Below are 20561 nucleotides of genomic sequence, written 5' to 3'. Positions count from 1 at the left end.
AATATAGGAGATTCCTTCACTATTCAGGAACATCAAGTGGAGTTAATTTCCCTGCGGTCTGAACTTGAACTGGGTAGTTTTCCACAAAAGGTGTCACCACCCTAAAAGGCGCTGCATCGTCAATCTGACGCCTGCGGTGGCCGTAGAGTATTTACTGCGATTACGGCCTCTGCAGAAGTCGAGGCATTTCTACTTATTGCACTTCGCAGAGCTGTTGTCAAGGAAGTGCGTTTGTGCTTATACTGGACTTCCCGCCCCCACCTACCATCAGCCAATCATGTCAACGTGGAAATATACAGAGCCCTCCGCATTGTTACAACATTTGGGCGGCGCACGGTCATGCGGTATGGGGCACAATTTTGGCCTCTGCCTGCCTCCAACCACATTTACGGAAACGGTCTTCGAAGATAGCAGTGATTTCATTATAGAGAAATGGAGGGAATGAACAAGATGGAGATGGGGGACAGGGGCAGCGAACAAGTGTGCGTTAGAGAGACGAGGGGGAGACTTTGGGAAAGAGGGAGTGAACACAAGCGAGCGAGAGAGGGAGGGGGGGGCGATGGGGTGAGAGAAAGGAGAGACTGTGTGAGAGATGGAGAATAGAATGTGAGAGAGAGACTGTAGAGATGTGGGATGCTAGTTAACAGACAGGCAGGCAGATAGGCAGCCAGTTCCCCTGGTTAGTGTTGGAGCCGCAGGCCTCCTGCTGTCGTGGAGAGGTGCTAATGCACTAACACAGAACCACGCCGTCGCTGCCCAGCTCTAAGACTGTTCCCGTCTGCAGCTCCCCGTCACGCTGAGGGAATTGCCTTCCTGAAGGAAATTAAATGTATTTTGACTATCTGCAGGGGTATGATTAAAGTCAAATCACTTTAATTTGGTCTGCGATTGTGACATGATCAGGCCCCGCTCACTCGCCGCGGTTTCTTCAGATTAGCTTTGAAAAATGAAGGCCTCCTGTGCTACCTCTTTTAAAGAGGACTGAGAAAGCAGTGCTGCTTCGCTAGGGACTGAGAGGAGTGCTGCTTCGCTAGGGACTGAGAGGAGTGCTGCTTTGCTAGGGACTGAGAGAGAGGAGTGCTGCTTCGCTAGGGACTGAGCGAGAGGAGTGCTGCTTCGCTAGGGACTGAGCGAGAGGAGTGCTGCTTCGCTAGGGACTGAGCGAGAGGAGTGCTGCTTCGCTAGGGACTGAGCGAGAGGAGTGCTGCTTCGCTAGGGACTGAGCGAGAGGAGTGCTGCTTCGCTAGGGACTGAGCGAGAGGAGTGCTGCTTCGCTAGGGACTGAGCGAGAGGAGTGCTGCTTCGCTAGGGACTGAGCGAGAGGAGTGCTGCTTCGCTAGGGACTGAGCGAGAGGAGTGATGCTTCGCTAGGGACTGAGAGAGAGGAGTGCTGCTTCGCTAGGGACTGAGAGAGAGGAGTGCTGCTTCGCTAGGGAAAGAGAGAGTAGTGCTGCTTCGCTAGGGACAGAGCGAGAGGAGTGCTGCTTCGCTAGGGACAGAGCGACAGGAGTGCTGCTTCGCTAGGGACTGAGAGGAGTGCTCCTTCGCTAGGGACTGAGAGAGAGAGGAGTGCTCCTTCGCTAGGGACTGAGAGAGAGAGGAGTGCTGCTTCGCTAGGGACTGAGAGAGAGGAGTGTGTGGGACTGCGTGTTAGTTAGAGCACCGGCCTGGAGGCATGACTAATTCAGCCGGAGCTATTTGATTGCCTGCCTCGCTCCAGCAGACAGTGCAGGAAGCCTGCTGTCATAATACAGTCGCTGCCCTTTTTAAATAACTTTGAACCATGCTGCCTTATGTGAGAGCAAGGCTGAGGTATTTGATTAGGTTTTTCATTATTACATCGGTGTGTGGCAAAGGCTATCCACCCAACATCATTCACACGACCATCTGCTTGCCAATGGTGGTTTTGACGCATGCCAGAGAGACAGACAGACAGACAGACACACACACACTCACACACACAGTCTTGTATAACTAACCTTGTGGGGACACACAATTCAGTCCCCTTCAAAATCCTATTTTCCCTAACCTTAACTCTTGCTCCTAAGCCTCATTCTAACCCTAACACAACTTCTAACCTTATCCCTAACCCCCACCCCCCCTAGATATAGTATTTTACCTTGTGGGGACCAAACTGTAACAAAAATGTCCCCAGTTGGTCAAATGTTTGTTTGTTCGCTATTCTTGTGGGGACTTACCAGTAGAGTCACACACACACACACACACGGAGGCCGGAGGACTTGATGCTCATTCACTTCAGGAGCCAGTGGAGTGTTAAGACAGAGAAGTGACAGTGTGCTGGGCTCCTGGAACTAATGTCCCCATGCTGGCGTCAGTCCCCTCTCCTGCTGTCCTTATGCGCGTGGGAGCATCCGTTATGCTCGGGCATCACCTCAACCCTCATTCCGAGCAGCTACGTCAGCCCTGCTAAGCCTGGCCGTCCTGTCTGCCTGCGCTCGTCTCCTCACAGAGGGACAGGCCACGTCTTGCTTTACTCGCCCGGAAGGTATCGGCTGAATGTTTCAGTGCACAAGGCTGTGATGCTCCATTTACGTGGGTGTGTTACAGTAGATTAATTGGGACAAATAGCATACGGATTCACAGCTCAAATCAGGCAGCAACATGTCGGTATGCGTTGAAAGCCAGTTTTAGATGTTGACAATGACGTCGCATGTTCACTGAACACTAGACACCCTAAATGCTTGTCGGAGATGACAACTATTGATTTGGCTCTTTTGGTCTTGTTGCCAGAAGGTCTTGTTGCCATGTATTACGCTAGCGGAAGATGCAGAGCTTGTTAGTACAAGGCTGCTGTAAATAAACCGGTGTGCAGACAGGCCACCGGGTGGCAGTGTCGGTCCAAGTTGGATGTGAAGGTCTATAGGCCTGCAGGCCCGGGTTATGCATGTAGGGCCGTCACCATCGCCCTCATTCATGCTTCTCCTCACAGCTCGAGACCCCCCCCCCCCCCAATCCTCTCTCGCTCTCTTTGTCTCACCACCCCGCACACACACACCACTCCGCTCCTCCATAATCATCCCCACTGCTAGAGCAGAGGATATGCAGGCGGAGCACATTATGGCCAGAAGAAGGAGTGTGCCTGAGGAGACCCTTTGTTGTTCTCCGCATTGCTTCACACTATCTGGAGTTCCTTGGACTTTTTGTTGTTGTATCAATCTGAATCAATAAAGCCACGAAGTTGGATGGCGTTGCCAATGCTCGGAAATGCTGCTGAGGAAAACGTACTGACAATATGAACACAAATGTGTTTCCTCTGCAGTATACAGTATACTGTATTTCAACAGCAACTGTAGCCAGAGTTGTATTCATCTGTCCTGGAGGTTTTGTAAAAGACTACAGACCAGTAAAGGATACCAAGCACAGTAGCAGCAGACAGTTGTTTGTGATCCATCCAAGGTCAGAAACCTGTTCTCAAGCCCCCAAATATTTCCCTCTTCTTGCAGTGTGCTGATGCCCCAGATCCTCTCTTCTTTATCCTACAGCTCTCTCTAGCTCTCTCTCGCCCTCTCTCTCGCCCTCTCTCTCGCCCTCTCTCTCGCCCCGCTCTCTCGCCCGCTCTCTCTCTAGCTCTCTCGCTCGCTCTCTCGCTCGCTCGCTCTCTCGCTCTCTCTCAAGCTCGCTCGCTCTCTCTCTAGCTCGCTCGCTCTCTCTCTAGCTCGCTCGCTCTCTCTAGCTCGCTCGCTCTCTCTAGCTCGCTCGCTCTCTCTCTAGCTCGCTCTCTCTCTAGCTCGCTCGCTCTCTCTCTAGCTCGCTCGCTCTCTCTCTAGCTCGCTCGCTCTCTCTCTAGCTCGCTCGCTCTCTCTCTAGCTCGCTCGCTCTCTCTCTCGAGCTCGCTCGCTCTCTCTCGAGCTCGCTCGCTCTCTCGAGCTCGCTCTCTCTAGCTCGCTCTCTCTCTAGCTCGCTCTCTCTCTAGCTCGCTCGCTCTCTCTCAAGCTCGCTCGCTCTCTCTCTAGCTCGCTCGCTCTCTCTCTAGCTCGCTCGCTCGCTCTCTCTCTAGCTCGCTCGCTCTCTCTCTAGCTCGCTCGCTCGCTCTCTCTCTAGCTCGCTCGCTCTCTCTCTAGCTCGCTCTCTCTCTCTCTAGCTCTCTCTCTCTCTAGCTCGCTCTCTCTCTAGCTCGCTCGCTCTCTCTCTAGCTCGCTCGCTCTCTCTCTAGCTCGCTCGCTCTCTCTCTAGCTCGCTCTCTCTCTAGCTCGCTCTCTCTCTAGCTCGCTCTCTCTCTAGCTCGCTCGCTCTCTCTCTAGCTCGCTCGCTCTCTCTCTCTCTCTAGCTCGCTCGCTCTCTCTCTCTCTCTAGCTCGCTCGCTCTCTCTCTCTCTAGCTCGCTCGCTCTCTCTCTCTCTAGCTCGCTCGCTCGCTCTCTCTCTCTAGCTCGCTCGCTCGCTCTCTCTCTCTCTCTCTAGCTCGCTCGCTCTCTCTCTCTCTCTCTCTCGCTCGCTCTCTCTCTCTCTCTAGCTCGCTCGCTCTCTCTCTCTCTCTAGCTCGCTCGCTCTCTCTCTCTCTAGCTCGCTCGCTCTCTCTCTCTAGCTCGCTCGCTCTCTCTCTCTCTCTCTAGCTCGCTCTCTCTCTCTCTCTCTAGCTCGCTCGCTCTCTCTCTCTCTAGCTCTCTCTCTCTCTAGCTCTCTCTCTCTCTAGCTCTCTCTCTCTCTCTAGCTCGCTCGCTCTCTCTCTCTCTCTCGCTCGCTCTCTCTCTCTCTAGCTCGCTCGCTCTCTCTCTCTAGCTCGCTCGCTCTCTCTCTCTCTCTCTAGCTCGCTCGCTCTCTCTAGCTCGCTCTCTCTCTCTAGCTCGCTCGCTCTCTCTCTCTAGCTCGCTCTCTCTCTCTAGCTCGCTCTCTCTCTCTAGCTCGCTCGCTCTCTCTCTCTAGCTCGCTCTCTCTCTCTCTCTCTCTCTAGCTCGCTCGCTCTCTCTCTCTCTCTAGCTCGCTCGCTCTCTCTCGCTCTCTAGCTCGCTCGCTCTCTCTCTCCTCTAGCTCGCTCGCTCTCTCTCTCTCTCTCTAGCTCGCTCGCTCTCTCTCTCTAGCTCGCTCTCTCTAGCTCGCTCTCTCTCTCTCTAGCTCGCTCTCTCTCTCTCTAGCTCGCTCTCTCTCTCTAGCTCGCTCTCTCTCTCTCTAGCTCGCTCTCTCTCTCTCTAGCTCGCTCTCTCTCTCTCTCTAGCTCGCTCTCTCTCTCTCTCTAGCTCGCTCTCTCTCTCTCTCTCTAGCTCGCTCTCTCTCTCTCTCTCTAGCTCGCTCTCTCTCTCTCTCTAGCTCGCTCTCGCTCTCTCTCTAGCTCGCTCTCGCTCTCTCTCTAGCTCGCTCTCTCTCTAGCTCTCTAGCTCGCTCACTCTCTCTCTAGCTCTCTAGCTCGCTCTCTCTCTCTAGCTCGCTCGCTCGCTCGCTCTCTCTCTAGCTCGCTCTCGCTCTCTCTAGCTCGCTCTCGCTCTCTCTCTAGCTCTCTCTCTCTCTCTCTAGCTCGCTCTCTCTCTCTCTAGCTCGCTCTCTCTCTCTCTCTAGCTCGCTCTCGCTCTCTCTCTAGCTCGCTCTCGCTCTCTCTCTAGCTCGCTCTCTCTCTAGCTCTCTAGCTCGCTCACTCTCTCTCTAGCTCTCTAGCTCGCTCTCTCTCTCTAGCTCGCTCGCTCGCTCGCTCTCTCTCTAGCTCGCTCTCGCTCTCTCTCTAGCTCGCTCTCTCTCTCTCTCTAGCTCGCTCGCTCTCTCTCTAGCTCGCTCGCTCTCTCTCTAGCTCGCTCGCTCTCTCTAGCTCGCTCGCTCTCTCTAGCTCGCTCGCTCGCTCTCTCTAGCTCGCTCGCTCGCTCTCTCTAGCTCGCTCTCTCTCTCTCTCTAGCTCGCTCGCTCGCTCTCTCTCTCTCTAGCTCGCTCTCTCTCTAGCTCGCTCTCTCTCTAGCTCGCTCTCTCTCTAGCTCTCTCTCTCTCTCTCTCTCTCTAGCTCGCTCTCTCTCTCTCTCTAGCTCGCTCTCTCTCTCTAGCTCGCTCTCTCTCTCTCTAGCTCGCTCTCTCTCTCTCTAGCTCGCTCGCTCTCTCTCTAGCTCGCTCGCTCGCTCTCTAGCTCGCTCTCTCTCTCTAGCTCGCTCTCTCTCTCTCTAGCTCGCTCTCTCTCTCTCTAGCTCGCTCTCTCTCTCTAGCTCGCTCTCTCTCTCTAGCTCGCTCTCTCTCTCTAGCTCGCTCTCTCTCTCTAGCTCGCTCTCTCTCTCTCTCTAGCTCGCTCTCTCTCTCTCTCTAGCTCGCTCTCGCTCTCTCTCTAGCTCGCTCTCGCTCTCTCTCTAGCTCGCTCTCGCTCTCTCTCTAGCTCGCTCTCGCTCTCTCTCTAGCTCGCTCTCTCTCTAGCTCTCTAGCTCGCTCACTCTCTCTCTAGCTCGCTCGCTCTCTCTCTCTAGCTCGCTCGCTCGCTCGCTCTCTCGCTCTCTCTCTAGCTCGCTCTCGCTCTCTCTCTAGCTCGCTCTCTCTCTCTCTCTCTAGCTCTCTCTCTCTCTCTCTAGCTCGCTCGCTCTCCTCTCTAGCTCGCTCGCTCGCTCTCTCTCTAGCTCGCTCTCTCTAGCTCGCTCGCTCTCTCTAGCTCGCTCGCTCTCTCTAGCTCGCTCGCTCTCTCTCTCTAGCTCGCTCGCTCTCTCTCTCTAGCTCGCTCGCTCTCTCTCTCTAGCTCGCTCGCTCTCTCTCTCTAGCTCGCTCGCTCTCTCTCTCTAGCTCGCTCGCTCTCTCTCTCTAGCTCGCTCGCTCTCTCTCTCTAGCTCGCTCGCTCTCTCTCTCTAGCTCGCTCGCTCTCTCTCTCTAGCTCGCTCGCTCTCTCTCTCTAGCTCGCTCGCTCTCTCTAGCTCGCTCGCTCTCTCTAGCTCGCTCTCTCTCTAGCTCTATCTCTAGCTCGCTCGCTCTCTCTCTAGCTCGCTCGCTCTCTCTCTCTCTAGCTCGCTCTCTCTCTAGCTCGCTCTCTCTCTAGCTCTCTCTCTCTCTAGCTCGCTCTCTCTCTCTCTCTAGCTCGCTCTCTCTCTCTCTCTAGCTCGCTCTCTCTCTAGCTCGCTCTCTCTCTAGCTCTCTCTCTCTCTCTCTCTAGCTCTCTCTCTCTCTTTCTCTAGCTCGCTCTCTCTCTCTCTCTAGCTCTCTCTCTCTCTCTAGCTCTCTCTCTCTCTCTAGCTCGCTCTCTCTCTCTAGCTCGCTCGCTCTCTCTCTCTAGCTCGCTCTCTCTCTCTAGCTCGCTCGCTCTCTCTCTAGCTCACTCGCTCGATCTCTCTCGCTCGATCTCTCTCGCTCGATCTCTCTCGCTCGATCTCTCTCGCTCGCTCTCTCTCGCTCGCTCTCTCTCTAGCTCGCTCGCTCTCTCTCTAGCTCGCTCGCTCTCTCTCTAGCTCGCTCGCTCTCTCTCTAGCTCTCTCGCTCTCTCTCTAGCTCTCTCGCTCTCTCTCTAGCTCGCTCTCTCTCTAGCTCGCTCTCTCTCTAGCTCTCTCTCTCTCTCTAGCTCTCTCTCTCTCTCTCTCTCTAGCTCGCTCTCTCTCTCTCTCTAGCTCGCTCTCTCTCTCTCTCTAGCTCTCTCTCTCTCTCTAGCTCGCTCTCTCTCTCTAGCTCGCTCGCTCTCTCTCTCTAGCTCGCTCTCTCTCTCTCTAGCTCGCTCGCTCTCTCTCTAGCTCACTCGCTCGATCTCTCTCGCTCGATCTCTCTCGCTCGATCTCTCTCGCTCGCTCTCTCTCGCTCGCTCTCTCTCGCTCGCTCTCTCTCTAGCTCGCTCGCTCTCTCTCTAGCTCGCTCGCTCTCTCTCTAGCTCGCTCGCTCTCTCTCTAGCTCGCTCGCTCTCTCTCTAGCTCTCTCGCTCTCTCTCTAGCTCTCTCGCTCTCTCTCTAGCTCGCTCGCTCGCTCTCTAGCTCGCTCTCTCTCTCTAGCTCGCTCTCTAGCTCGCTCTCTCTCTCTAGCTCTCTCTCTCTCTCTAGCTCGCTCTCTCTCTCTAGCTCGCTCTCTCTCTCTAGCTCGCGCTCGCTCTCTCTGGCTCGCTCGCTCTCCCTGGCTCGCTCGCTCTCCCCGGCTCGCTCGCTCTCCCCGTCTCGCTCGCTCTCCCCGTCTCGCTCCTTCTCTCTCCCCGTCTCGCTCCCTCTCTCTCCCCGGCTCGCTCCCTCTCTCTCCCCGGCTCGCTCCCTCTCTCTCCCCGGCTCGCTCCCTCTCTCTCCCCGGCTCGCTCCCTCTCTCTCCCCGGCTCGCTCCCTCTCTCTCCCCGGCTCGCTCCCTCTCTCTCCCCGGCTCGCTCCCTCTCTCTCCCCGGCTCGCTCCCTCTCTCTCCCCGGCTCGCTCCCTCTCTCTCCCCGGCTCGCTCCCTCTCTCTCCCCGGCTCGCTCCCTCTCTCTCCCCGGCTCGCTCCCTCTCTCTCCCCGGCTCGCTCCCTCTCTCTCCCCGGCTCGCTCCCTCTCTCTCCCCGGCTCGCTCCCTCTCTCTCCCCGGCTCGCTCCCTCTCTCTCCCCGGCTCGCTCCCTCTCTCTCCCCGGCTCGCTCCCTCTCTCTCCCCGGCTCGATCCCTCTCTCTCCCGGCTCGATCCCTCTCTCTCCCCGGCTCGATCCCTCTCTCTCCCCGGCTCGATCCCTCTCTCCCCGGCTCGATCCCTCTAGCTCGGTCGCGCTCTCTCTCTCTAGCTCGCTCGCTCTCTCTCTCTCTAGCTCGCTCGCTCTCTCTCCCCGGCTCGCTCGCTCGCTCTCTCTCCCCGGCTCGCTCGCTCTCTCTCCCCGGCTCGCTCGCTCGCTCTCTCTCCCCGGCATGCTCGCTCGCTCTCTCTAGCTCGCTCTCTCGGCTCGCTCCCTCTCTCTCCCCGGCTCGCTCCCTCTCTCTCCCCGAGAGAGAGCTCTCTCTCCCCGGCATGCTCGCTCGCTCTCTCTCCCCGGCATGCTCGCTCGCTCTCTCTCCCCGGCATGCTCGCTCGCTCTCTCTCCCCGGCATGCTCGCTCGCTCTCTCTCCCCGGCATGCTCGCTCGCTCTCTCTCCCCGGCATGCTCGCTCGCTCTCTCTCCCCGGCTCGCTCGCTCGCTCGCTCTCCGGCTCACTACCCCCAACTGTCTTTCTTTCTCGCTCCCTTCCTCCCAGATCATCACAGATATTCTCTCGTCAAAGCTTCTCCGGTGTATTTGCAACCCACTGCCTCATCCATGCGGGCTTTAAAAACATACGCTGGTAGTCATTGCTCTGACACAGGCAGGATTTACTCACGGCACGAGTGTAGCACCAATTTTTAATCATGCCTGCGATGGGCCTGACCTTCTTCCTCCACTTTACTGATGCTGCTTGACAATTTCATTACCCTTCAACGCTCTCCCTCCCTCCTAAGCTCCCCCTCCCACACTCACTGCCACACCGCACACTGATTCGCTAAGTGGCAGATCTTGTCTCCTTTAGTGTGGTAGGCCTATAGTAGGGTCTGGGTTAGGCTTGAATGGACTAGGACGGCCAATACAAAATTCTACAAACTCCGTTTGTTGAACATTTAAAAATATATATATATATTATATGGAATGTTTGGCGCAAACATTGAGGATAGTTCTCTTAACTGGATTGGTCTACTTTCTCTTATCCACCCTGAGCCAGGATGGACGGGTGAGCAAAAAGTTCTGATTGTTGGTGAGTGGCTGTCCGTGTCGCAGATCTCCGTATATTAGCGACTGTGCCACAAACATGGCCCGGGTCAGCATCGTGTTTAGCCTCCAGAGACGTCAGTGTAGTGAGAGAGAACCACAACGCCTCTGAAAAGGGCCCAGGTGAGTCAATGATGTTGACAGGGCCAACGCCGCTCTGTAGGACTCTTCCCCCCCCCCCCTTTTTTTTTCTCCCTTTCCTGCGTCTTCTTGCAGTTCAATTTGCCTCCACACTATAACCCATCAGACTAAAACAGAACAACTCCGTCACCAAAAGAGAGGTTCTGAGCCTCGGGGTTACATTGCTCATTAAGTTGTCACTTTGGCTCACGCGTGGCGCACGACCAGGAGAGGTAATCTGAATGTTAATGTGACGACTCCACCAGACATCAATCGTCAAAGTGGACTCTCGTCTCCTTTCTCTCTCTCGCATCACTAAAGAAAGTTTTGTGTAGTCCTGTACTCTCTCTATTTTCTGCCTATTTAGAAACTGTCGCGCCATTGTCTAGGTGACCGTCCAGAAACCATATTTAAGGCTGTGTGTGTGTGTGTGTGTGTCCGTGTCCCTCCCAGAATAGTGTCACATTTTGAGTTTGGTTTCAATCCGACAGCTGTGTCCACAAATATTGATGAGAGAGAAGAAGTGTGTGCTTTCCCTCGAACAGTCCAGTGCGTGTGCGTTGGTAACCTAATGTAGAAGGCATAAAAGAAATGCCTGAGTTTGATTTCTTTCAGGTCCTGATGATAGACTTGGGAGGTATACGGTGTACCCGCTTATTTAGAAATGCCGACAGTATAATTTTCAATACCGCCCCCAAAAAATCCATTATTTATTAGTTTTTATATACAGTACCAGTCAAAATGGATTTCCTTTTAACTGTTGAAAGCGAGGAAGGACTGAAGCAATAATGGAGAAAGAGGTATGCTAATAACATTAGGGGAAATGTTATGAACGGTATATACAGTACCAGTCGAAATTTTGGACACTTTCTTTATTGTTACTATTTTCTACTTTGTAGAATGATGGTGAAGACATCAAAACTATGAAATAACACGTGATCATGTACAGTAGTAACCAAAAAAGTGTAAACAAATAGCCACCCTTTGCCTTGATGACAGCTTTTCATACTCTTGGCATTCTCTCAACCAGCTTCATGAGGAGTTCCCACATATGCTGAGCACTTGTTAGCTGCTTTTCCTTCACTCTGCAGTCCAACTCATGCCAAACCATCTCAATTGGGATGAGGCCGGGTGATTGTGGAGGCCAGGTCATCTGATGCGGCACTCCATCACTCTCCTCCTTGGTCAAATAGCCCTTACACAGCCTGGTGTGTTGTTGGGTCATTGTCCTGTTGAAAAACAAATGATAGTCCCACTAAGCCAGATGGTATGGTGTATCGCATCAGAATGCTGTGGTAGCCATGCTGGTTAAGTGTGCCTTGAATTCGAAATAAATCAGTGACGGTGTCACCAGCAAAGCACCCCAACTCCATCACACCTCCTCCATGCTTCACGGTGGGAACCACACATGCGGAGATCATCCGTTCACCTACTTTGCATCTCACAAAGACATAGATAGTGGTTGGAACCATCAATCTCAAATTTGGACTCATCAGACCAAAGGACAGATTTCCACCTGTCTAATGTCTATTGCTCGTGTTTCTCTTCTTATTGGTGTCCTTTTAGTAGTGGTTTCTTTGCAGTAATTCATCCATGAAGGCCTGATTTCATGCAGTCTCCTCTGAACAGTTGATGTTGATGTGTCTGTTACTTGAACTGGGCTGTAAACTGAGGCTGGTAACTCTAATGAACTTATCCTCTGCAGCAGAGGTAACTCTGGGTTTTCCTTTCCTGTGGCGGTCCTCATAAGAGCCAGTTTCATCATAGCGCTTGATGGTTTTTGCGACTGCACTTGAAGAAACTTTCAAAGTTCTTGTAATTTTCCAGCTTGACTGGTTCATGTCTTGAAGTAATGGTGGACTGTCATTTCTCTTTGCTTATTTGAGCTGTTGCAATAATATGGACTTGGTCTTTTACCAAATAGGGCTATCTTTTGTATACCATCCCTACCTTGTCACAACACAACTGATTGCCTGAAATGCATTATTAAAAAGGAAAGAAATTCCACAAATGAAATTTGATTTGAAATGCATTCCAGGTGAAGCTGGTTGAGAGAATGCCAAGAGTACAAAGCTGTCAAGGCAAAGGGTAGCTACTTTGAAGAATTTCAAATCTCAAATATATTTTGATTTAACACTTTTTTTTTTTGTTGGTTACTACATCATTCCATATGTGTTATTTCATAGTTTTGATGTCTTCACTTATTCTCCAATGTAGGAAATAGTCAAAATAAAGAAAAACCCTTGAATGAATAGGTGTGTCTAAACTTTTGACTCGTACTGTATATATGTTAAATATATGTTTAGAAAGAAATGGCACCCTTTGTGTGCACTTTTGGTAATGCCGTGCACCCTGAAAGTCTGGATACCGCCCAACCCTAACTGGTGAGAAGAAAAATAGGCCGAGTTCAACCAATCCAGTAAATTTAAAATGTGTCGCCTTGTTAACATCCAAAAGTGGAAGTCGTGTCACAGGCTCTTTCTATTTCCCCTGAAAACCGGATGCATCCAGTTTTCGCCGACTCAGCTGAGGGTGCTTTGTTGGTGCGTGAGTGTGTGTGACTCCGAACAGTTGGGTCAGATTTTGAGGGTAGTTTCACTCCGACAGCTGTGTTCATCAAGTGAAACATGAAAGCAGCTTTCACAGGCTGCTGGTAAATTATTAGTCCAGATTGGGGAGGCATGAAATAGAATTTAACTTGCTTTGGACTTCAACTCCCATCAGCATCTGTGGTGCAAAGCCCCTATGGGAATTTTCCTGGCTGGGCAGCTATATAACAAGTGGAGTGTCACAAAATGAGATTGGGAAGAGGGAAACCTCACCGGGGAAAAAACTGTCTTGAGGCAAATCTTTTGCAAATTTTGTATTTTCACATACAAATGAGCGACTTGTGAACTTCTGGGAAACTTGTGGCGAACTTTCTATTGTTTGCTTCAAATTAGCTTCAAACTCATCATGTATGCAAATTAGATGAGGTTTCAAGTTGCTTTGTTTATTAACATTGAAATGAATCTACATGAACCGAATCACAACTTTAAATGAACTTGCTTCTCACAGAGAACTGAACTAAATATTTTATTTTATTTTACCTTTATTTAACTAGGCAAGTCAGTTAAGAACAAATTCAGAATGACAAATCTGTCGTTCTGCCCCTGAACAGGCAGTTAACCCACTGTTCCTAGGCCATCATTGAAAATAAGAGTTTGTTCTTAACTGACTTGCCTAGTTAAATAAAGGTAAAATAAACTACAGAATTTATATGAGCCAAGTGATGACTGAGCAATAGCTTTCAACCAATGAAGGTTTAAAAAAGAATGAACAAAATGTAACAAATTAAAACAAAATCAAACCCAGTTCAAAACTATTGTGTTTGAGTAAACTTTGCAGATGGTGGCTCCGTGGAAGTCCTTTAGTCCAAAGTTTGTTCAATGGATGCACTGAAACAATCAGAACACACAAAAACATACTGAAAACGATGACTTTTTCTACTTGAGCATCTTAAAAGGTAGGTTCCGCAGCTAAAGGGTGGGTTTTGCTTTTGGAAAAACGGGGTCATCGGTTACAAAGTTGTCTTGATGTTGCTACAGTATGCTTCTCACTGAAACGGGCTTTCAATATTTTTCAGCATGTAAACAATGTTTCTGCCTTGTATAAATGCTATATAAACAAACAATGTAGCTAGCATAAACTAAATCTACCTTTAAAAAGAAAAAAAAAGGTGTGGCCAACTGTTCCTAGAGAGCCACAGAATATAAGATTTTTCTCCGGCCGTGCCTCAACACAATTGATTCAAACTAATTGTCTTTAATCTAGACTGGGGACCTATCTAGCCAGTTGTCTACTAGTTGTCTCTTCCTGACCGGTGTATAAAGCTTGGGCTGAAGAAAAGTAACAAACTTGAGTTATGCTTAATATTCATATTACATGAGCCACAGGTTTGCCAAAATTGAAATAGATTGTTGAGAGAATTGTTTGCCCCAAAAAAGCCTCTGGCAAACTGTTTCCCACTAATGACAATATAATTCACAGATTCACTCCTGGCAACATTTTGTGGCACAATATTTTGTTTGCAGCAAATTTGCCACGAACTTTGCTGCATCAAATACATTTTTGTAAGTGAATGAGTGACCAAAAATGTAGGTGTTTCTTATGTTTTGTTGTTGACCACAAATAGCCAAAACAAAAACAAACAATCAATACCTCCTGTGTCCTCCGGGAAAACCTAGATGGAGTGACCATCTTTTGCCGGACTCGTCTATGTCAGGACTTAGACAAGGTTGGGTCAGGTTTTGAGTGTATGCACTATATAGTCCAGCATAGTATTGGTTAAATTCCATCCACTTTACTTATCGATTTAGTAGAAAAGTTTAGAAATTTATGTGGAGAAAATAAGCAAACTCATATTTGCATTCTCATAGAAATGCCGCGGTATGAAAGAGAAGGCCTCGGTTACAAGGTTTTCACAGATTGCATGTGTGGAGCTCTGCCATTGTACTCTGCCTGCCAGTTTGAAAAGCCACTCCATTGTGAGGATAAAAATTAACCCTGCAATATAAAAATGTTTTGTAAAAATCCCACGACACACAGAGAGAGAGGAAAGTAAGTGCAGTCTGAAAACAGATAAAATATACAAACCATTGAAGAGGAAATAACAAGGCTACTCTAAACCAGGCCGTAGACTTCTTTTGAATAGGATGCTGTAATGAAAACATGGGAGGGGGAGGTCAGGCCTTGTAGAGGCCTCTGATGTTGTCCTCCAATGTTAGCGATAGCGAGGTCAGTGCTCAGTGTTCCAGCCCAGCTGTCTTGCATCCTTTTGAGGAAGGACTGTTGAGGATGGAAAAAAACCGAACTGGAAAGGACAGGATCCAGAACAAAGAACCCACGCCACATAGCTTATCTGGCCATCCGGCTCGACGGACCAGAATTTTTTACATGTATTTATTTTCAATTTCACCTTTATTTAACCAGGTAAGCTAGTTGAGAACAAGTTCTCATTTGCAACTGCGACCTGGCCAAGATAAAGCATAGCAGTTCGACACATACAACGACACAGAGTTACACATGGAATGAACAAAACATACAGTCAATAATACAGTACAAAAAAAGAAAACAAAGTCTATATACAGTGAGTGCAAATAAGGTCAAATAAAAATAGGGTGCAGTGGAGTTAAATGAATGTGTAGGGGGGGGGGCTTTCAAGATCCATTTCTAGATCGGTTTCATGTGTATATGCGTGAGGTCTTGAAGAGACAGCACCCAATTATCATTCAGAGCTCTGACTTTGGTGAACCTTTTGAACTTAGAATTTTTCTCCCCAATTTTGTGATATCCAATTGGTAGTTAGACTTTCCCATCACTGAAACTCCCCTACAGACTTGGGAGAGGCGAAGGTCAAATAGCCATGCATCCTCCTAAACACGACCCTGCCAAGCCGCACTGCTCCTTGACACACTACTCGCATAACCCGGAGGAAACACTATCCAGCTGTCAACCGAAGTCAGCTTGCAGGCACACGGCCCTCCACAAGGAGTTGCTAGAGCGCGATGGGACAAGGTAATCCCGGCGGGCCAAACCCTCCCCTAACTCGGACTCATGGGTATAAAGAGCCAGTGTTTTATTTATGTATTTATTATTTAACAAGGCCTAGCGGAACCCCCCCCCCTGGATTAATTCTCGTTAATCCAGCCACAGTGTCTGATTTCAAAAATGATTTACAGCGAAAGCACCACAAACGATTGTTAGGTCACCACCAAGCCACAGAATGAATAAACAGCCATTTTTCCAGCCAAAGAGAGGAGTCACAAAAAGCATAAATAGAGAAAATTAATCACTAACCTTTGATCTTCATCTGATGACACTCATAGGACTTCATGTTACACAATACATGTATGTTTTGTTTGATAAAGTTCATATTTATATAAAAAAATCAGAGTTTATATTGGCATGTTACGTTCAGTAGTTCTAAAACATGCGGTGATTGTGCAGAGAGCCACATCAATTTACAGAAATACTCATAATAAATATTGATAGAGGTACGACTATTATACATGGAACTTTTAGATAAACTTCTCCTTAATGCAACCGCTGTGTCAGATTTCACATTTTTTTTACGGAGAAAGCAGACCATGCAATAATCTGAGTACAGCCTCTAGACAACAAAGCAGCCAAAAAGATACCTGCCATATTGGGTAGTCAACATTACTCAGAAATACCATTTTAAATATTCACTTACCTTTGATGATCTTCATCAGAATGCACTCCCAGGTATCCCAGTTCCACAAATGTTTGATTTGTTCGATAATGTCCATCAATTATGTCCAAATATCTTCTTTTGTTTGGGCGTTTGGTAAACAAATCCAAAAGCCTAACGTCGGACGAAAAGTTCAAAAAGTTCCGTTACAGCCTGTAGAAACATGCCAACCTCAATCAATCTTTAGGATGTTTTTCACATAACTTCATTAATGTTCCAACTGGACAATTCCTTTGTCTGTACAATTGAAGTGGAACGTAGCTACCTTTCACGTGAGCGCGCCAGACCGAGGCTGTGGCACTCTGCCAGACCGCCCACTCAAAGAGCCCTTATGAGCAGAATCCTCAAAACAGGTTCTAAATACTGTTGACATCTAGTGGAAGCCTTGGGAAGTGAAACATAACTAATATCACCATGTATCTTCAATGGAGTTGAAAAACTACAAACCTCAGATTTCACACTTCTTGGTTGGATTTTTTTCTCAGGTTTTTGCCTGCCATATGAATTCTGTTATTTTCACAGACATCATTCAATCAGTTTTAGAAACTTCAGTGTTTTCTATCCAATACTAATATGCATATATTAGCATCTGGGACAGAGTAGGAGGCAGTTCACTCTGGGCACGCTATTCATCCAAAAGTGAAAATGCTGCCCCCTATCCCAAAAAGGTTAAGAACAAATTCTTATTTACAATGACGGCCAATCCCGACTTAACCCGGACGACGCTTGGCCAATTGTGCGCTGCCCAATGGGACTCCCGTTCACGGCTGGCTGTGTGAGACCCTGGGATCTAATCTGGGTCTGTAGTGATGCCTTAAACTGCTGCGCCACTGAAGCCCATAGAACATGATTTTAAAGTGCAGCCAATACTTTGAGTTAGTTTCGGTGCATTTCCACTTAGAATTTACCCCACTGTTTTATGTAAAGGCTCAGACTTTTCTCTTTCCATCTACGTAGTCCAGCACCCATGTCTCACTGGGCCATGGCTCCAACGGACCTGCTCTAACTTGGTGCCGAGGCGAGGCCGCTGGGGCTTTTTGGGAGCGTTTACATAACAATGGCTAACTATGAACACACTAGACGGTTAACACCTCCCCACAAAGCAACTTTTTTGATTATGTAGAGGTTGTCCTCAAGTCCTCTATGGAAACACAATTTCTCTAGTATAGCATCGGGTTTATACACTGGTGTTAGTCGAAACGCAGCAATGGAGAGATTTCAGTGAGATGCCCCTAGTTCCAGGCAGTTCCACATAGAGGCTGAGTGTCTGCCTGTAGCTATGATGACAAGTGAGCAAGCCGACAGCGACAGGGCTGCTTAGGGGATCTGAGATCCCTAAAAATGTAGCTAACGTAAGACCTTGGCCATTGATCTCTCCTTGGAGCGCCTGTGTTTTTTTTTTTTCTTCTTGCAGGAGATTAGGCTGTAATGTCATGCTACGGATGGATGGGCGCGTGCCATGGGGAAATGTCATTTCCCCAGGAGCGCTGTGCTGTGACTAAGCCCACTCTAAGCGAAGGCAGGGGGCCAGAGCAAAAGGGGAATGGGCCTGAAGATAACGATACTCGATATGGAGACAGACAGATTCTCTTACGGCCAAGGATTGATTGTTTGTTTCACTACCCCCCCCCCACACACACACTTTCATCCTACTATTTGTCTAAAGTTGGTTTCTCTTCAATATCATTTTTTTTTCTCCAGCAGATCTATTGTAGTTTTGCATAAAACAAGTAACCATTTTCAACTTGTGTCATGAGGGGTCATTAAGACATTAAAAGTTTTACCCCATACATTATTGAACAATCTCCTCTTTGAGCTGTCATTTTTTTTGTTGCAATAATTTACCATGCAATTCTGTCTTTCAACCTTGTTCTTCGAGGAAATATTTCCCTTGAAGGAGATGAACAGCCTTTTCAAAATGGTTTTCGTCTCTGCTTCTGTTATTGTAAAAATGAGGCTTCAAACTGACTAATCTCGCTGTCTGTCTTGCTGTCTCTCTCGCTCTCTAATGCTAGGACATACTCAACAACCTGGACAACCTAGAGTCTGGGTGTGACCTGGACGACGATGACCTCATGCTGGACGATGACCTCCCTGAGGATGGCTCCTTGCATGGTGGTGAGTGTGGTTTTTGTCTAGACACGGATCTCAGCGCAGTTTTGTAGTTTTCCCTTGTAGTTTTCCCTAATGATCAAGATTAGGTTTGGTGGAGAGTAAGCTCATCCTAGTGCTGCGCCGATGGGCAACTTAGTTCTAACGGGAGCGAGCGTGGGGAAAAGGGGCCTGAACAAGGAGAGCGCTGTTCGGTCAGAAAGACTGCATGGGAATGCACCTCACAAGCTCAGCATCATGTGTTGAAGCATATAGTTACAGTTAGCATAAGGCCATGTCAATCTGCCCAAGGTGCCCTCCCTCCTGTTTGACCATAGTTGGAGTAAGAAGGTCATAACCCCGATATCTGGGGAGGGGTCCTATAACTGCTTCCTTCAGAGGCATGAAACCCATATGGAAAAGGGGAAGGCCTTAGCTTTCTACACTCTTGACAGGAAAAACCCCAAACGTCAAAGGCACTTTCCCTCTTCGCCTCTTCACCTTTGCCTCCTGGTCAAGCCTCTTCAGCCGTATCCGAGTACACACAGCCAGAAGTTTTCAAAGCAACACATTCACGCACTCTCAGGTTATTTCTTTCAAGGTCTGTTTAAAAAATATATATATATATTCAGTGTCCATAGCAGTCTTGTTTTGAACCTTTTAATCGTGGGTGGAAGAAGAATGCATATTTTTAGAGAACCCAGACACAACAGATGCTTAAGGAATGCAGAGAGGGCTGTGTTCGTAGTTGCCTCAGTACTGACCCTCTATCTATCTCTGGTAGCAGCATGTCAAGCTTGGGAGGATCAATTTGTTCTCTACCGCAGTCTCTCTCTTTTGCCGTGTTTTCATCCCACTCAGATTTGCTTGGGAAGCTGTGCAGAGAGACTATTCAAGGCTTCACTTGAAGTGTTCTGTTGTTTGCAGTTTCCTGTTGGCCTCTTTGTGTTCGTGAGACACCGCCAGATAGATGATACTGACTCTCAGGCATCAGATTTGGTAATGTGCTCTTAGTTCAGATAGCTTTCTCGGCCCTGCTCTCGACTGCTCCCAGCAATCTGGAAACACTAGTTATATAGTACATACATTAGTACCTTTATGTTTATTTGGTTTTTATGCTTTATAACACCTTTTTCTCCCCAATTGGTAGCTAGTCTTGTCCCATCCCTGTAACTCCTGTATGGACTCTGGAGTGGCGAAGGATCGAGAGCCAAATGTCCTCCGAAACACGGACCTGCTTCTTGACACACTGCTTGCTTAAGCCGGAAGCCAGCCACATGTGTCGGAGGAAACACCTAACAGCTGGGGACTGAAGTCGGCGTGCACGGGCATAGGAGTCCTAAGAACGCGATGGGACAAGGACATCCCAGCCGGCCAAACCCTCCCCTAACCCGGACGATGCTGGGCCAATTGTGCACCGCCTCATGGGTCTCCCGGTTGCGGCTGGCTGTGACACAGCACGGGATCGAACCCGCATCTGTAGTGACGCCTCTAGCACTGTGATGCAGTGCCTTAGACCACTGCACCACTCGGGAGGCCCTTAGTACTTTGAGCATGGGGAGGAACTGAGGAAGAAAAGATGGCATCATTTCTTTAGTGTGTGTGGCTTGGAGATTGTGCGTGCACACTTGTTTGTGTGTGTGTGAGAGTCTGTCTCTGTATGCCAATGTGTGAGTGTGCTTACAGGTGTAGGATCTTAATTTGAGCCAGTTTTTGTTTTCTACAGCAGGAAAATAATCCTGCAGCAACAGGAAATATGATTTTTTTACATGGATTATAAGGGTTAGGGAAAATCAAGTCTGAAATGTCAGTGGAAATTACAAACTTCAGAATATTTCTTTATTTCTTTTTTACCTCAAATACGTGACAACTTGTCATTTTGACTCCATGCCTTTCTCTGTGGTCTTGTCTCCTGTTGTAGATACTGATGGGATGGCCCTGTGGCGGAGACGGCAGCTCTGTTGGACTGTAGACGACCGACTCCACAGCGACAACATGTGAGCTGCTGGGGGCTTTCGGTTACATTTCTTTGTCACACACATCCTGACCGTCTCTGCCTTTTGCCCTCTGGTATTGAGAGTCAGGCTGGGAATTTCCAGGGACCTCACAATTCGATATGGTTCTGATGCTTATGTGCCGATGCGATATGTATTGCGATTCCATATACAGCACGATTCAATATGTACTGTGATTTGGTACTGTGTTTTTATTGCGATTCGGTGTTCCAAACGTATTGCTCCTCTGCTGCAGAGGGACAAGAGAAAGCCGTGAGGAAATTATTTTGGGTGTTAAGTGCTCAAAACATGTTGGAGAACTAGCTATAGGATGATAAATACCTGAGTTTTTAAGCAGGTACACACCGACTAGTGCTAGCTAACGTTAACATCCAAGCCAAAATCACGATACTCTACCTACGTCAATGTGAGTTGTGTATGTGTGCACTACTGATGTGGGAGACAGCCACTCGTCCCCTGGTAACCCGGGTAACAT

At 49.0% G+C, this 20561-nt stretch overlaps 1 protein-coding gene across 4 annotated transcripts in view; it reads left to right on the top strand.

The window, feature by feature from the left end:
- The window catches only part of LOC109870183 (serine-rich coiled-coil domain-containing protein 2), a 100443-nt gene that overhangs the window by 35810 nt on the left and 44072 nt on the right, over positions 1–20561 (top strand). For all 4 annotated transcript variants that reach the window (XM_020460578.2, XM_020460577.2, XM_020460579.2 and 1 more), the window contains exons 4-5: positions 17996–18098; positions 19993–20068. In XM_020460578.2, the coding sequence (XP_020316167.1) occupies positions 17996–18098; positions 19993–20068 (179 nt within the window). The remainder of the gene's footprint in view (positions 1–17995; positions 18099–19992; positions 20069–20561) is intronic.

Source organism: Oncorhynchus kisutch, linkage group LG25 (assembly GCF_002021735.2).
Source record: "Oncorhynchus kisutch isolate 150728-3 linkage group LG25, Okis_V2, whole genome shotgun sequence".
Lineage (NCBI taxonomy): Eukaryota > Metazoa > Chordata > Actinopteri > Salmoniformes > Salmonidae > Oncorhynchus > Oncorhynchus kisutch.
The sequence above is the reverse complement of the archived record's forward strand: the minus strand, read 5'-3'. Positions and strand labels throughout refer to the sequence as shown.